The sequence below is a fragment of the Prunus mume genome, linkage group LG7 (assembly GCF_029339155.1).
Source record: "Prunus mume cultivar Tortuosa linkage group LG7, ASM2933915v1, whole genome shotgun sequence".
In the NCBI taxonomy this organism is placed as follows: Eukaryota; Viridiplantae; Streptophyta; class Magnoliopsida; order Rosales; family Rosaceae; genus Prunus; species Prunus mume.
Window position 1 is genome coordinate 13,193,536 of NC_142704.1, and position 18,396 is coordinate 13,211,931.

Sequence of the window (18,396 nt, forward strand, 5' to 3'; positions counted from 1 at the left end):
GCTACTTTTTTCAACAAATAATAAATCTTGTTCATATATATATATATATATATAATTGTAAAAAGTATTTAAATGAAGTTATAAAAAAATTAGAAAAAAAAATACATTAGTCAAATTTGGTGTGGATCCATTTCGACCTGTTTAGTGGCCTGGCCTGAGCACGGCCTGAAGCTCATATAAACTTGGCCGTGAGCTCGGACCGAAATTGATGATTTTTATAAATGAATGGATCTAGCATGAACCATTTATTAAATAGACTAACTCTAAACAGACTGGATTGACATCTCTAATGAACATGTCAATAGTTAATGAACTTAAAAGGACATTTTTGTTCGTGCATGCCAGCTTCACACGCGTCACAGCGACTTCTGGACGCAACTGGTTCGACTGAAAAGATAATTAAAGGGTTCCCACTACGGATGGTCATCTTCAGATAGCGAGCCACTGGGTGACAGCATCCATGGAATTTGGCCTTTCTATTATTTGCTCATCGCCGTAGCCAACTTCTCCACCTCACACAGTTTTGCATTATTTCTCATATATTCACAAGAAAAAACACATAAAATAAAATAATAACTTACACGGATGTTGGATCCAAATTCCAATCCCCTATAGAAGTAAATACGTTTTAAGGCAGTAGGGTCAACGTGGTCCTATACGCATGCATAAATACCATTTCGATGACTCATACTATGTAGTCATTTTGTTGCAAGGCCCTCGCGGTGTATGAGATGGGTTCATTGTGCCCTCTACTGTTTCCGGTGAACCGTTTTGAGCCGGAACTTATAACACCGGCGAAGCCAACGCCTATTGAAACCAAGCAGCTGTCGGATATAGACGACCAGGACGGCCTTCGGTTTCATTTTCCAGTCATCATGTCTTATAAAAACAATCCTTCAATGAAAGGAAACGACGCCGTTATGGTGATCAGGGAAGCACTGAGTAGGGCACTAGTGTATTACTACCCTTTGGCTGGTAGACTCAGGGAAGGGCCCAACAGAAAGCTTATGGTGGAATGCAATGGAGAAGGTGTCTTGTTCATAGAGGCTAATGCTGACGTCACGCTTGAGCAACTTGGGGACAGAATTCTACCCCCGTGTCCTCTCTTAGAGGAGTTCCTGTTTAATCCCCCTGGCTCTGATGGTATTCTTGGTTGCCCTTTGCTGTTAGTTCAGGTATCCATATAAATTTTGCTTGTTAATTTCAATTGGTTTTTTTTTTTTTGGCTTTCTATTTCTTTTTTCATTCTTGCAAATATATATATATATATAGGGGCAGATCCTTGGCACTACGTTTTTAACACAATTTTTGGGCCATTAGATTACTCCACTTTCAATGAATAAGATTAAATCTGACATGAATTTTTGACATAAAAAATAAATTAATTTTTTTTTCTCTTTCTTCTCTCTATTTTTTCTCAAACTGATAAATTTCTCTCACCAAAGTTTTTTTTTCTCAAGTCTTACAAATAGCGGTAAGGAAGTTTGTGTCAATTTAAAATATTATTTGGGTATCATTTCAGAATATTCAAGCTTGTTGAAAGGTAATCCAACTTGACTTTTTTTTTTAAATTAAAAAAAAAAGACGAAAAACAAAGTAAAAATTGGGACTTTTTACCTAATATGTAGGATTTCATTAGAGCCTCTCCAGCAGTAAGCCCAGCCCGAGGCTGGGGGAATAAAAGGTGTTCCAGCGGACAGTCCAGGCCCAAGGGAGGTGTGGGACCTACCAACCCAGGCTGGCCCAAAGGCAACTTCTGCCTGAGGTCCAAAACGAGGGGTGACTGTAGCGCTGTATCACCCCGCTATAGTATCGCTATAGTACCTAATTTGATTTTTTTTCCTGTTGCCACGTGGCATCGTCTGGTCTCTCCGATATGATTTTTTCCTCCAATCCAACGGCAGCTAATTTTTTTGCAATAAAATACTGGAAAAAATTCGGAAATTATTTTTAAAAATATCCAAAAATTAATGAATTTTTTTCTATAAATACCAGCCATTTTTTTTATAATTTATCTGAATTTGAAATTGAAAATTTTATTCGATTATGAGATATGAATAGTATTGACACGTAGGAACCCGAAAATATCCGATATCCAAATTAATTATTGTGGTAAAAAAAGTTGTGAAAAAAAATATAAAAAATGAATAGTAATTGCCCTTTGCCATGGCAACGGATGGAAACGGAAAATACTATTTGCAAGGGCAACTACTATTCACGTGAATAGTGGCTGCATTAGCTCCTCCCTTGCCATGGCTAAGTTTATTAATGGGATTTTAATTGGCTGGAATAAGGATGTCACGTGATCTGGACTATGATATTATTTTAATCCACAAAAAATAAACTCACCTAAACTACAGCCTAAGTTAGCCTAGGTGTAGGACTGTGCCGACTAAAAGGACTTTCAATAGATTTCATAGAAGCAAAAACAATGAAAGACAAGCCACTAAATTTTATGTCCCACCTTTTATATTATATATTGAATTAATTAATCAATCAAAAAGATAGGTAAAAAAAATAAAAAAAATAAAAACTTTTGCTTTTTCTGTTGCCCAAGTAGAATAGTTTATAACTTTTCTTTTCTCATTCAAAAGTTGTTTTTTCCTGGTACATTTGCAATGGGGTGGGGCAAGGAACCAATTCCCCAACAAAGAGGTCCGGATATTTGGATATTACGGATATGGAGGAGGAGTCAGGAAAAGGATTTTATGAGCGTAGGTATGAATATTCATTATCTGCTCATCTGGACTTGAATAGATACATGATGAATACTTAATTCGTTTCCATTTTCAGATCCAAACACATGACTTGAGTGTGTCTTTCCAACCTTGAAGGCTATCATCAATTTTGAGTCAAAACCTTCTCCTTAACAATTTACACAAGAACATACCCCAAATTGTCCTACACAATTCATACTCCGATCATTTTATCCATTTGTAGTACTCTTTCCTCTTAATTTTGTTTTTATGATAATTTATTAGACAAAACAAGCACGAAAACATAAAAATTAAGGCCAACATACATTTACAAGGGTATATACAGTTTTTATTATTATTTAAAAATAGAAACTTCATTAGGTAAACTTCAACAATACAATTAAAGACTTCAACAAGATATTTAAAATACCAATCTCAAGAGAGCAACAAACTAAAGTGTTAAAAGCAAAACTAACGCGGACAAAAGTTACGCTAAAACTATTAGCCCACATCACCACAATTAACTATAAGTGAAAACAAAGCCCACAAACACAATGTATTATAGTTATTTCAAAAGTATTTGCAATTATTAATGTAGGTAACTCGCCTGACATGTGGAGGCTTCATCTTTGGATTGCGCATAAACCACACAATGTGTGATGCAGCGGGGTTGGCTAAATTCTTGAACGCAATTGGGGAGATGGCCCAAGGAGCAGATTCACCATCAATGCCTCCAGTGTGGGCACGAGAGCTCCTCAATGCCAGAGATCCACCAACAATTACACGTTGGCATTACGAATATGACCAATTGCTTGATTCACAAGGCTCCTTCATTGCAGCAATAGACCAATCAAACATGTCCCAACGATCCTTCTATTTCGGTCCACAGCAGATCAGAGCCCTCAGGAAACATCTTCCACCCCACCTTTCCACTTGCTCCTCATTTGAGCTCATAACAGCCTGCGTCTGGAAATGCCGGACGCTTTCACTGAGACTGAATCCAAAAGACACTGTTCGCATTTCCTGCGCGGTCAACGCTCGGGGGAAGCGCATAAATGATCTTTGTCTTCCCTCGGGATTCTACGGCAATGCGTTCAGTATCCCAACTGTCGTTTCAACGGTGGAACTTCTGTGTGCAAGTCCACTGGGATATGGTGTGGAGTTGGTGAGGAAGTCCAAGGCTCAGATGGATAAAGAGTACATGCAATCACTGGCTGATTTTTTCGTGATCAGAGGACGGCCTCCGCTTCCAATGGGATGGAATGTGTTTGTAGTTTCTGATAATAGACATACTGGTTTGGGAGAGTTTGATGTTGGGTGGGGAAGACCATTATTTGCTGGACTTGCGAGAGCGGCCAGTATGATCAGCTTCTATGTCCGAGACAACAACCAAGAAGAGGAATTTGGAACTTTGGTGCCCATATGCTTGCCAAGTACGTGTTTGGAGAGGTTTGAGGAGGAGCTCAAGAAGATGACATTGGAGCATGTCGAGGAGTAATATCTAAATAAGATGTAATTAAAGGCTTATGTGTCTGATTAATTAAGTCTAGTTGTGTTGTGTGGGCTATCATTTCTATGGTGGGGTGTGGGTTTGTTTCCCCTATGCCTCTTTGCATTTGGAGTTAGTTTTTTTATTTGGGCTTGTCCAATATAGACCCTTACATTTTCTATTTCCTAGACATATACCCATCACTCTATAAATCTATGTGTAAAACCAAATTTCAAATTTAAATGACCAGTAAGATATAAGAGGTCGTAGTATTTCTATGTTTTTACATTGTTGCCACTAAACTTCATATTTTATTTATAATTTTATTTCAAGCATTTCATTAACTGCCATAATTGTAATTAATATACTCCCTATTAATAGCATATCAATCACCCCATTTCTTTTAGTTGTCATTCCCTCTCACATCTCGCCCACTAAAATTGCAAACAAAAAAAAAAAATCTGTAAATTACATATCCAATAATGTACCTATGAAAAATATAATATAAATATATACATATAAAATATAGGTATATTATTTACCAAAAAAAAAACAAAGTCAGTTACTTTGTAATTGCATATATTTTTCATAATTAAAAATAGGTACACAATAATTTATATAAAATATAGGTACATTATTTACCCATAGGTAAATTATTTTACAATATACTTGTAAATGTGTATAGGTACATTATTTGGAGAGGAAAAATAGGTACATTATTAGAGGAAAAAATAGGTAGTTATTTGGAGAGAGAAAATAGGTTCATTTAAAAAAATTGCTTTTAATAAAACAAATAATAGGTACTTTATTCAGAGAAAAAAGGCTATATTATTTATAGAAAAAAATAGGTACATTAATTAGATAAATAATAGGTACTTTATTCGTAGTAAGTATATTATTCAAATGGTAGGTACATTGGATGACATATAATACCTAAATCCTAATTGTAAGTACATTAAAATTAATGTAGGTATATTGGATGTCGTATAATGTAGGTATATTGGAATAGATAATTATGTACACTTTTCATACTAGGTAAATTATATTTTTCATAAAACAAACAAGTAATAGGTACATTATTTTTTCAACATAATCAGTATGTACAGTTTTATTCATAAACAATTATAAAGTGGATTATTAGTCATGTATAATTCATAAAAAGAAAATAACATAAACATTTTATTAAACAAACCGATTACCCAAATTTGAATTTATTGTTAAATTTTTTTAAAATGTTTCAAAATTAATTCTTACATCCATTACAACCATTTGGAGATCTTTCCAAATTCAACATCTATCATTATATACAATCCAATTAAAAACTATTTCCATATTTTTTGGTTAGACAAAGGTGTCCTACAACTATATATTGATTCCTACATTAATATACAAAATGCAATAATGGCTTAGTTGGGGGTATTTTTGGAATCTAAAAAGTACAATAAATCAGATTTTATGCTTAATTAGGTAACTTGCTGAGTTAGATCCTAGTCATGGGTTTTTACTTATACAAATTGGGTATTATTTATAGGAACAAAAAGTAAAGGGTTTTAGGTACGTCAAATTGAATTTAAAAGGTGTAAGCCAAATTTACTATTTTTATTTTTATTTTTAGTTCTGTCTCTTCGTAGTTAGGAGAGGTCAGGTTTGTGGTTTGTTTGTACATATTGTTGAGAAAAACGAGAGTTTGCATCAGGTTATTTAATTATTATGTAACATGCATGAACAATTGTCATTATAGTATTATATGTTTAATAACGTTTAAATGCTGCAAATTTCAACTTCTTTTTCTTGTAAATGTAGGAAAATGTTGTGTTAAATTGCTACGAATAATAAATTAATAAGTGTTAAAACGTGCAAATTGCTTGAAGTTGTGGTTTCCACAAATCGTTTACATGTAACTATTCAATATCCTGATGAAAAATTAATCACCGCGGAGCGTTCCCATGGTCGAATCCATTTTGAATTTGATAAATGTATTGCTTGTGATGTATGTGTTCGTGTATGTCCTATAGATCTACCCGCTTGTTGATGGGAAATTGGAAACTGATATTCGCAAGAAACGGTTGCTTAATTACATTATTGATTTCGGAGTTTGTGTATTTTGTGGTAATTGCATTGAGTATGGTCCAACAAATTGTTTATCAATGACTGAAGAATATGAACTTTCTACTTATAATCGTCACGAATTGAATTATAATCAAATTGTTTTGGGTCGTTTACCAATGTTAGTAATTGATGATTATACAATTCGAACAATTTTAATTCGCCTATAAAAAAAAGTAAATCTCTTGATTAAGTGTTGGATATCATAGCATTTCCTACAAATAGCTTTTATTGTAATGGAAGACAATCAATTAGTTACAAAACAAATTGTTTAATGATTCTGAATAACCGAATTACAATTACAATAAATAGTTTTTATGGGTCAAGTTATGCGCTTTATGATTCATACCAAACATTGTTTTTGGTGTAATTATTTATCCTCGCTCTATAGATATAAAAGATATAAATAAATTATTGTAATACGTAATAATTAGAATGCAAATTTTATTTAAGTTTTATTTTATATATCTTTTTTGTTTTTTTATTAACTGACCCCTTATTGTATGTATTTTGGGGAGATAGCATTTGGTCCTTTTGCTTGCTATTTTTGACGCTCAAGACACGTTTTCGGTATTGTACAAAGAACTATGCTTGCATAGAATGTCAAACAATATGGATAGAATATTTTCAAGTTGTATTTCATTCTCCAAAAGGAGGTATTTATAATACAATGATGTAACCCTAGTAGGGTCAAACTAGAAAATAAGATAAAATCTTAATTACATAATATTTGTACAAAAAGAAAAAAAATATATAGTCCTAATAAACTATGAAATTAATCTCCTAATTAAGATAAGATCTCGCTAACACTCCCTCTCAAGTTGGAGCAAATATGTCATGCATGCCCAACTTGTCAAGCAAGTTGAAAAGACAGTATTAGACACAGCTTTCATAAGTACATCTGCCAGTTGATACTCGGATGATATAAATGGAAAATAAACAATCTCAACATCCACTTTCTTTTTAATAAAATGTCGATCACCCTCCACATACTTTGTACTATCATTTTGGATTTTGAATTTTTTTTTTTAGGTTAAAATGTTAAGAAAATTAAATCACAAATATTGAAACAAAAATAATGTCAAGAAAAATTAACGACAAAAAAAATTTAAGGGTTAATTATTCTTAAATAATTTAATAAAACTGTGGACTCAAATTATGAGTGTGAATAGTTGAAAGAAAAAACAATTTAAATCCGGACAATATATAAATAGTTGTATTTTGGAAGGTGAAAATTTGAGTTTAGTAGCAGCATGGTAACATCTTGAGTTTGACCCTTTTTTATACGAAAATGAGGAAAGTTAAACCCAAGTTTGACTAACGCTTTGAAGCCCTTCAGACCCAAAAAAAAAAAAAAAAACGCTTTGAAGCCCAAAAAAAAAAACAAAAAACACTTTTCTTTCCCATATAAAAATAGGGAAACTGATCTGAAATAATGTTGGCCACGCGTGTGAACCTTTGACAAACTTTGTCTCTCGACACGATCATCTATCTCTATTCATCATCCATATCATCCATATTTTTTCTTAGGGTTTGGTTTTCTTCAGCCTTCCACCGCCAAGCCCTCTCCCAATCGAATCAGGAATCCGTCTTCTCTGGCCACAAAATCAATTGGGAATCCCAGTACATAGAGACCTCGTCTTTCTCACTTTCAAATACATTACAAAATTGTAGGGTTTTGCATCAATTATGAATATAATTTCATCGCCTTCGGTCATCTCTGTCGTCGTCATCTTTGAGATTGAGAATCTTCGCGTCTTGGGTCCTGGCTTGAATCCTTTGGCACCAAACTACTGCATCGCCAATTATTCTCGCTAAGTTTTTGCCCCCTTTTCTTTACTGTCTTTCGATATATTTTGCTTTTCTTTTACTGTGATTTCCCCCAAAAATCATGTAAATCTTGAGTCTTAAGTCTTAATCTTTAGGGTGAGATTTGTTGTAGTTGTTGCATAGAACTCTTCTTCAACAACTGGTTTTTGTTGTCATCACTTTTTGCAAATTTGGGTAATACAATTAATTCAAAAAGCTTGCCCCAAAAAGAAATAGAACGAATGGGTTCGCTTAGGCGGAGCTTGTCGAGAAGGCGGTCGTTTAGGTCTGGGGTGGATATGGACGATAGGGGATGGACTCTGCTCCATATTGGTTGTCGCAAGGGTGATCTGAAACAGGTAAATTCTTGATCCCATTCTACTTATTTGTAATTTTAGAGTATATTGTTGGAAAAATTATTGAGCGAATTGGTTGAAATTTGGTGTTTTGTTATATCTTGTTGAAACTCAAATTTGGCATTGGCATTTGCCTTGAGAATCTAAGTCTAATGCTTTGTTGATATGGCTCATGGGCAAGTGTATCGATCACTTGCTATATATGATTTGCACAACTATTCTTCTGCACAAGGATAATGATAAAGTGCCATGTTGAGGTTATTTTGCATCGTCTTCTGTTCCAACCAATGTTTTCAAAGGTTTTCAAAGGCGAGGCGAGGCGTTTTTAGTAGCGCTATGTGAGGCGTAAGCCTTGAAGCATTGAGGCGTAAGCCTTTTGAACATTAATTTATTTTATTAACAAAAATTTATAAATAATACAATACAGCTAAATTGTAGTACTAATTCGTATTGAAAAATATTTATTCAACATCAAAATAAAAACTCAATTCATTCATCCCACCCCACAAAGGCAAAAGAGTTTAATAGAAACTTTATAAAACTAGGGAGAAGAGGAACAAATGAGCAGACAAGAATATCGGGTAAGGGTTATATCTTCTGCGGCCAGGTTATCCTTCAGGTCCAACTTGGGTATAATATTAATGTTATAGTATATAATATATATAGGTCCAGGTTATGGTTGGGGAGTCAAAATGCGTTTAACTTAAAATCAAGAAACCAAAACCTTAAAACGAAGTCGTTTCATTGAAGAAAACCTAAAAAAAAAACTTCATCTTCATCATCGCTATAGGCTTGCAGAATGCAGAAACAGCAGTGCTGTTCTGCCTCGCTCTGCCTCACCACGCCTCGCTGCGCCTCACTCCGCTAAACGTGCAGCAAGTTAAACAGACGAACGCTTGAGGCGATTTCCATTCGCCTCAGTCCGACGCACGCACCGGGGTGCAATTAGGCATGCCTTTGAAAACACTGGTTCCAACTCATAAAGGAATAAAATGTCAAGTAAGATAGGACTTTTTCATGATGTATGATTCAAAATTCTTATTGGAATTGACGATAGATTTATTTAATTTTGACAAGTATGATATGTTAGGTAAAGAACAAACGTCTTGTATTTTCAGACAGTATTTGTGGTTTATTTGTGAAGGGTCCATTTTGATAGAGTATTTGAAATGAGGTTTGAGCTTTTAGGACACATTGCTTTATCGGGCTTTAGAAATATTAAATTACAACATAAATTAAATTCCCAATTTTCATAAGGTCAAATTTATATGTGGATTTTATTGATGTAAGAAATCCTGATTAAGCAATTCAGATAATCAAAAGCGTTTTTGTTAGTGTTTGACAGGAACAGATAAAAGTGCGTTTTCTTGAAGCTCCCACGACCTACATCCTTTTCACTTCTTGTTTTGGATTATAAAATTAGCAAAGTTATTTGCGTTCCAGATAACAGCTGTAAGTGCGGGTCCCTTTTGGGGACATTCTTGAGTAAACATATGACTCAAATGATCACTTAAGTAGCCACCAGGAAATGAGAATTAGGCCCCTTGTCAAAAGTAAACTAATTTTTTTAATAACTTAAAATCTGAACTTTTATTTTCCTTTATCTTTTTGTTATCTGCTTTGAGGCCCCAAATAATTTGTTATTTTTGACAATTAATCACAAATTATTTAAAATTTTCTGTGGATTCAATTCCTTGTGCAGGTGAAGCGACTTCTTAATGAGGGAATGGATGTGAATGTTGCTGCTTGGGGTCCAAAATCAAAAGGGATTACCCCTCTTCACCTAGCTGCTGAGGGTGGCCATCTGGAGGTTATGGATGAATTGCTTGAGCGTGGTGCTAATATTGATGCCAGAACTAAGGGTGCTTGTGGCTGTAAGTAGTGTTACTCTCCCTTTTCCCTTTGGCTTGTTTTTCTCTTTTAATTGAGAAGATGAAAAACAAAAAAAGTTAAGATATATATGCTGATGTTTTCTCCTTCTTATACATGTTTAAACAGGGACTCCGCTTCACAGTGCAGCCAAAGAGAGGAGGAGGGAAGCCGTGAAGTTTCTGGTAGAGAATGGGGCATTCTTGCCAGACGATATGTATGACTGTAGGTTTAATCCTCCACTTCATTACTGCCCTGGACTTGAGTGGGCTTATGAGGAGATGAAGCGTCTTCAGCTAGAAAGTGCATCGTCAGGGGAGAGCTCTTGCAGCTCTGAAAGCTAAAAGTGTTGCTGTGATCTTTTTGCAGTTGGTTTGGCTATATATGCAGAATTGCACATAGACAAGTCTCTTTGTCACCATCTTGTGTTTCTTTGGTTGCTGCTGTCGTGCATCAGGGATGCTGTGCATTATGTTAGTGAGGGGAGAGCTCTGAAAGCCTAGTGTTCTTGCACACGGTTTGGTGATTGGTCTTCTTATATCTTTATGTATGTAGCATTGCTCATAGACAAATACCATGTCTCTGTTTTTCGGTTGCCTACATTTTGCATCAGAAATGTTTTGAGTACTTTGTGTAATGGAATGTGTTCAGAAATGTTTGAGTACTTTGTGTTATCGAATATGTTCCGAACATTGTTCTTAATCCGTTGTTTCTGGATGTTTGATGATAATAAAATAATTATTATTGATATTATTATGACCTACAAGTAGCTTTCGTTGTCTGTCTTTGAAAGTTTGATGAAATCTTTGGGGCGTGCAAATTTGATTTAGTTCTATGTTTTACTGTTAACCTTAAATTGAGTTCGCAAACGTTAATGTCAATCTTTGAGGCGTGGATTGGGAAGGTTGTTTTTGCAGTTATGTTCTCCTGGGCTCTTGGGTGCAAGGAATTGGCGGTCAATGGTCGCTCATCCTTGGGAGGGTTGTTTAAAAATTATTTTATATCATTTTCAATTAAACAAAACACATTTTCTGGAAAAAAAAATAAATAATACGTTCTCTTTTTTCCTGTTGTCGACAAAAGAGGGGGCTTGCAGCCGCTGCCGAGAACCCATAGATTCTGGCATCGGCGATTCTGATTCTTTTGCTTTGATTTTGATGCTTAGTTTTTCATCTCGTCATATCAAAGATAATAGAACTAACTTGGTTGTGACGAGTTTTCTTGTTCTTCATTTTTATATCCAAAAACCATTGAGTTCTTACCTCTAACATACCAACGCACCATTGAGTTATCAACCAACCAATCAACCACTGAACAATATGCCAATATGATTTGTATAAGGATTTCTCTCTTATCATCCAGAAAAGAGAAAACAAACAATGGTAGAAACCAAAAAATTAAGGAGCCCAAATTTGTTATAAAAAATGAAACTGAAGTTTTCCCAAAATCATGGTTCTTTGCAGTTCACAAGAGATGAAAAACTAAGCGGATAAACATGGCAAAAGAATCAAAATTGAGGATGCCATAAGCGTAGGAGGCTGCAGGCAGCAGTTGCAAGGTTCCTGAGAACGTGTTCTGTTTTGTTGACAACAAGAAGAAGAGACTTGTGCCTTTTTTTTTTTCTTTTTTTTTCTTTTTCAGGAAATGAGTTTTGTTTACTTAAAAATAATATAAAATAATTTTTAAATCTGTTTTTGTGGGTGACCACTATTCCTTGCCCTAGAGTCCAGGAGAATGGGACTGGTTGTTTTTGTGGTTGATTTTGGATTCTGAGTTCCTGTCTCAAAGCCCCCCGATTGCTGCAGCCCAAATGAAATTATACTTCTCTTCTTGGGTTCTTATCACAAATGGTGCCATCTTGCAATTTTGCTTCAAACATCAACGTTCATCAATGTTGCCTTTGCTGTTCGATTGTGGAAAAAGTTATGTTAGTTTGCTTACACACACGTAGCGCCCAACAAAAGCTGACATATTGACAACCACCACTAAAACTACTCCACATGGATATCATAGTGGTGCGTACGGTTTAGTTCGGTTTAGGTTTCCGGCCTTCTCCAACCTATTTGGACATAAACCCAAATTTTCTCCCTCAAAAAGTAACTATTTGGCTTTTGCCAAGACTCAAACCATTTTTTTCCCCAACCCTTCAAACTCTAATTTTAAGTCCGCAACTTTATTAAATTGTTTAAAATTATTTAAGTCTAAATTTTTTTTATGGATAACTTTTTTGCATTTAATCTTTTTAAATAATTTCATAATTTAATATTTTGAACAATTTGACCTAAAAATTGAAATTCCATAAGTATAATTTTATTTGAGAAATAGGTGGGTATTTATAGAGTTTAGGGTGAGTTTTGGAGTTGGATATGATTTAGATTAATTAAAATATTATTTTAGCCATTGGATTTAAATTTCAAGCCATTGAATTTTATTTTTATTTTTACCATTAAAATAGCTTCGATTTAGTATGGATCGTTGATGTGGATTACTATTGGAATTTTATTTTATTTTTAAAGAAAAACAAAACGGCTGCAAACCAGCGTGCGACACCTAGCATGACATATTCTACAACACAGCAACGCGGGGCCCGTTCTTTCCTCTTTGCACATGGGCTACATCATGGTTGTGCAGGCTCCACACAAAAAAATTCTAGTCCAGGCAATAGCTGGATTTACTCAAGTTTGGGTTTTCCCAAATTTTGGCCTCTTACTTTTATTGGGTTGGGAGAGATATTGGGCTATAATTTGGGGATTTTTTGGGTTTGGCCTCATGAGTTGGAGATGGCCTTATAGCTGAAATCGAAATCAAATCATGTGAAAAAAATTTGGGTTTTTCGAGAGCAATCAGGCAGCTAAAATCAGATTTCATCTTTAAGTTTGAATTCATTTATCCAACCAAAGGCACAATTATGCCATCAATTCAACATGTTATCCTAGCTATGTCTAAACATTCCATCTTAACAACAGCCACTAGGTATAGTTCAGTTGGTTGAGTTCTTCCACCTCTACTTATGTGAGCAGAGATTTTGAAACCCCCATACACCCAATAAATATTTGAGTACACCCCTCCCCAAATACTAACCAAAAAAAAAGTTCAAATCTTAACAGACGTCATATGCATCGCATCACCTCAAAACTCAAACAAGATATGTAAAATTCATGAAGTCGTATGACTATAAAATTCTTGTTACTACCTAGCTCTCTTCTCCAAGATGAGGGTCATAAGATCAAGGTAGTCATATGACTATAAAATTCTTTAAAGAGTAGGAGCTCTCTACTTTTCTTATGTTGGACTCAAGTTCATGAGTTTCATTCAACCTCCAACGATATTCTACATGTGAATCGAAATTCATAACCCCACATTTGTAACATGAATTCTAAGTGAAATGAAGGCAAATGTACCATAGAGAAAGCATAAATGTTATGTACAGGGAGAAGTGTCTTTTGGATTTGAATTTACTTTAATGAAAACATATCGAATTCACTTGGTGACGTAGTGGATAAAATTGATATTGAATTGTTCACCGTTGTAGTAAACTAAGACAATATGTCTCACATATAACATATCTTAATAGACGTTAGCTCATACTTTTTTGTTCATTTTGGTCTTGAACAAATCCCTGGTTATTGATATTTGAATTGTAACTATATTTATTTTGGATGGTTTGATATGGTAGAAAAATGAGAAAAATATGTAGCAAGTTATGGATTTTTATTTATTTATTTTGGTGTAATTAGACTAACAATGTTTAAAAATTACAAAAGAAAAAAGAAGTGGATTTAGGCCCAAAATTGCCGAACCAAACCGTACGTTTTAAATTGGTTTGGTTTCTTCTGTAACTTTTGTCAAAATCGAACTAAATAAAACTGTATTATTGCAATTGGTTTCGCTATGAGTGAAACTAATCCAATCCGGATAGTGCCCATCCCTAGATTCTGGTTCTCTAGTTAAAAACAGACTTATGTTTAAGTAAACCAAGTCATTTGCAGCATTTGTCCAGTTGGGCTTAAGTTGGTTTCCAAAATATCAAAGCAGAAGCAGACCAAAAAAAAGAAACCGAAGCAATGGTCGGTGGTCACCCGTTTTCCTATCTGTTGATTTCGTGGCATTCGTATTTCAATAGTATACAGAAAGGCCACCTTCACCAGTTGCATTGATATCTCTGAACACCCTCCACGTGACACTATCAAAAATGGGAGGGCGCATAATAATGACAATTCAACGACCAAACCCGTTGTATCACAACCACTTGTTTTTTCAAAAGTAGACAAATATTCACTTTCAGCTTTAAATGATCAAATGAATTGATACAAAAATAATAAAAAAATCAAACAGCCTGGCTCATTCTGGGCAAGATATGAATCGCCACCGCTTCCAGTCCCAACGGCGTTTTCACATCCCAAAAGCTCGGCGGCGCCGCCGTAACATCCACCACTAAAATCTTGCCACGACAAACAACGCACACTCTTCCGCCACCGCCGGCGATCTGATCGGCCCCTATCAGTCTCTCCGACTCCAAAATCTCCACCCACACATCCTTCTCAGGATCGTATCTTCTCAAGGCACCCTTGGCCTCATCCACCACGTACATAACTTCCTCATCCATGGCTGCCACCGGCCCTTTCCACCCTCCAATCATCCCTTCCGGCATGTCTTGCCACGTGTCCTTCTCCACATCGTACATAAGTCCCTCTTGCACAGCGTCCCCTTTGAGATTCACCATGCAGAGCTTCCCTCTCCATCCCACTGCCTCGATCGCGTCTCTGCTGAATCTCCCATCTCTAAGCCCTCTAGCTTTCTCCCACTCCCACCCCAAGTGATCATTCCGATGCTTTTTGTTTTTGGTTAAGTCCCACTTCTCCACAGAACGCGCAACGTCGATGGAGAAGTGCGACCCAATCCCACTGGCCACATAGACTCTGCCGCCTAGCGCTCCAGCCGCACACCAGCGACGCGGCGTGATGAGTGGGGGACCAAAGGCCCATTTTTTAGCAACTGGGTCGAAAACCAGAGGGCGAGGAAGAGCCGGGAGAAGATTGCTAGTGGTGGCGGCGACGAGGACGAGGTTGCCGGAGACGGAGACGGATTGGATGGGGAGGTTGCGGGAGATGAAAGAAGGGTGGCGGAGGAAGAGGCGGAGAGGTGGGTCAGGGGGAGTGGCGGGAAGGGCATGCCAGTTGGATGAGAGCGGGTCAAAGCTGTAGAACTGGATGGAATTGGGGGAAGATGAGGAGGTCAAGAGAGCATACAAAGAGAGGAAGGGAGGGAAGGAGGAGGAGTAAATAAGGCGACGCCATGAGCTGCAAACGGAGAACAAAACGGAAGGGTGGACAAGGGAGAGGCAGACTTGGGCTACGTCGTCGGGCAGCCCGGGAAGGAGAGGCTGATGGCCGTGACCGACGACGTTGTTTCCACTCAGTCTTGTGCGTTTTGTGGGAGATCTGGAGCTGTCTGCCATAAGCAGAGTAATTTAGAGGGTTTGCCGTGGGCTTTGAGGCTTTAGATTCGGAAAGGAGGAAACTTGAAAATGCAATAAAAAAGCAGAGGGGGAAAAGCAAAGTGGGGAAGGGTCCGTTATGCTTTTGGCTTTACTTTATTTGAAAGATACCAAGTTTACGAGGAGAGAAAAAGAGTTTTGAAGTTCTGGTTGGTGCAGAACAGAAAAAGGCAAGTCATAATGTCAGCACCCATAATAAAACACAAAAGCTGACCTTTCTGTCTCTGACAAGGCGCTGCATTTTATGAAATTATGTGTTTAGTTGGTTCACCAAACGGCCAAAAGCCTATAAATGCCTACTTGTATTTTACTTTACTTTACTTTACACCCAAATGTTGGGCATTGCAATTTGCATCAAAAAATTTCAATCTCTCTGTTTCTCTCGTTGGATCATCTCCAACCATAATGGACTAAACCCAAAATAAAACTATTCATGTATTCCCAAAATTCAATCAGTTTTTCCCTCCAACTCTATTGTAGACTCAAAATTTGAGTCTTCAGCTTTATTAAATTTTTTAAAATGATTTAATTCAATTTTTTATTAAATTTTTTTGAATTATTTTTATTTATAACTTCGCGGTTTATTATTCCGAACAATTTAACCTAAAACAAATTGAAATTCCACAAACATAATTTGGGTTGATTTTGGTGTATTATTTAACAAATGTATGGGCATTAGGGTTCGTCATCGGGCCGAGCTAGAATTTAAGGGCTTTTTAATTTTTTAAGTCGAGTCTAGATTTCAAAGGGCTTCTAAGTAAAAAGGAAATTAGAACATGATAAACTTATTGAGAATCGTAGAGTGGTTGATGGTAGACATGAAGATGAACTCGAAAACTCCCAAAATGCTCCAAAGTGAAGAATTGGGTATTTTCGGGTCGTGAAAAGTATGGATCCCCTCTATGAGCCCAGCCCTATGCTATTTATAATACACAAATCCTTAACCTAGTTACAATCAAAACTACCAAAAATAGGTTTCCCAATATCTCTTTGATTGCTTCTCTAAATTCCACAAGGATTTGACCAAACTTCCTCCTTTAAGCTTTGATCGGTTGATTGCCTTCTAAGAAACATCTTCTTTATCTTCAATTAATCTTTGTCGTACATCTTAATGGTTTTTTAGTCCAATTTGACAACTTTTCGTCCAATTCCTCTAATTAGGGACCAACTACACAATTCTCACAAAATACATTAAACATAACAATTTAATCCAAGAAAATCAAGAAATAAATAAGCAAATGAGGCTTAAAATATATGTAAAATATGGACTTATCAAGAGGGATTGTAGTTTTGTAGGCGTGGTTGAGAAGGAAAACTATCACTGCACTATGCAAGTAATTTGTAGTTTATCTCCCATATCTCCTTGAACTTATTGACTAGGAAAATTTTGTTGCATCCATATATTTTAATAGTCCAGTCTCCTTTTATTGAGAGATTCCTAAGATAATTTTATTTAGGCTTAATTATGTACATGCCCCCTGTGCTTTGAAATTTATCTCAGATTACCACTTGTGTTTGCAAACGTCTCAAAGTACCCCTCAACGTTTAAATAACCATCTCAATTTACCCCTTCCACAAATTTTTTGACGGTCCGTTACTGACAGTGGGCCCCACTTCGTTTTAACCTTTAAGCTGTTCGAATAAGGGTTTCACAGTTTCTAACAAAGGGAAAATTGGGTTTAGGGTTCATTGGAGAAGAAGGTTGTCAAAATCTGAGGTTTCTTCGATTTTGGGAGAATTTGGAGAAAAAATCATTGTTTGTAAAACTCTGAGGTGGAGTTTGAAATTAGAAGATTGTAGAGTAGAAGATTTGGGTTGATGGAAACAGGAGAGAAGCAAGGAGAAGGAAGGCATGGCCAATGGTGTCATTGTGGAAAGTTAGCACGGATGCAGACTTCTTAGACCAGTTCAAACCCAGGGCGAAGATTTCTAGTCTGCCCAAAGTCAAAGGTAAGCATGTTTAAGATAAAATTTTCAGTCATTGTTTTGGGCATCACAAATTGATAGAGTTGTTAGTGATGAAATTGTCAGTGATTGATGAAATTTTCAGTCATTTTACCACCCAAATTTTCAGTCATTGTTCTTGGTTGATACAGGGAAGTGGAGAAAAAGGATGTAGGTTTTTTCAGTGGTTTGATGCAAAAATGTGTGAGCGTTCAAAATCGTTGATACCTGGTTTGCTGAGGAAGATTGATAGGGTGGAGAAGGAAAATGCAAAGATTCGAGCAAAGTCAAAAATATTGTGGGCTGCTATGTTGCTTTCCTGGTTGGTGGTGTTTGCCATGAAGATGAATTAGGCACTTTGGCAGTAGTTCAGTGGGCATTGTAATTTGATACCTGATGTTAATGTAATGTAAGGCATTTTGGCAGTAGTTAAGCACTTTGGCAGTGGTTTAATGAGCAAATTTAATTTGAGAACAAATGCTAATCTAATGTAAGGCACTTTGGCAGTGTAATGTAATGTCATTTGGTGTAATGTAATGTAATGCTAGTTAAGTTTGTTCATTGTAATTTGTTTAGGGGTTACAAATGGTGACATGAATGGTAACTTGTTCAGAGGTTACAAATGGTGAC

The 18,396-nt window shown here is 36.1% G+C and overlaps 2 protein-coding genes and 1 pseudogene across 3 annotated transcripts; 2 read left to right on the top strand and 1 right to left on the bottom strand.

Moving 5' to 3' along the window:
• Positions 1 to 633: 633 nt before the first annotated feature.
• On the top strand, positions 634 to 4,471 carry LOC103336715 (alcohol acyl transferase 1 allele GSa-like; annotated as a pseudogene). Its single transcript, XR_016122156.1, has 2 exons — positions 634 to 1,175; positions 3,295 to 4,471. The product of XR_016122156.1 is annotated as an alcohol acyl transferase 1 allele GSa-like (transcript).
• Positions 4,472 to 7,727: 3,256 nt separating this feature from the next.
• On the top strand, positions 7,728 to 11,078 carry LOC103336717 (phytochrome-interacting ankyrin-repeat protein 1). The gene is made up of 3 exons (XM_008239814.3): positions 7,728 to 8,459; positions 10,159 to 10,330; positions 10,455 to 11,078. Exons 1-3 carry the CDS (start codon positions 8,343 to 8,345, stop codon positions 10,667 to 10,669), a joined length of 504 nt encoding a protein of 167 aa, XP_008238036.1. The 5' UTR covers positions 7,728 to 8,342; the 3' UTR covers positions 10,670 to 11,078.
• Positions 11,079 to 14,564: 3,486 nt separating this feature from the next.
• Positions 14,565 to 15,952, bottom strand: KUF1 (KAR-UP F-box 1). Its single transcript, XM_008239815.3, has one exon. The coding sequence runs from the start codon at positions 15,781 to 15,783 to the stop codon at positions 14,653 to 14,655; it is 1,131 nt and encodes a 376-aa protein (XP_008238037.2). The 5' UTR covers positions 15,784 to 15,952; the 3' UTR covers positions 14,565 to 14,652.
• Positions 15,953 to 18,396: the final 2,444 nt, after the last annotated feature.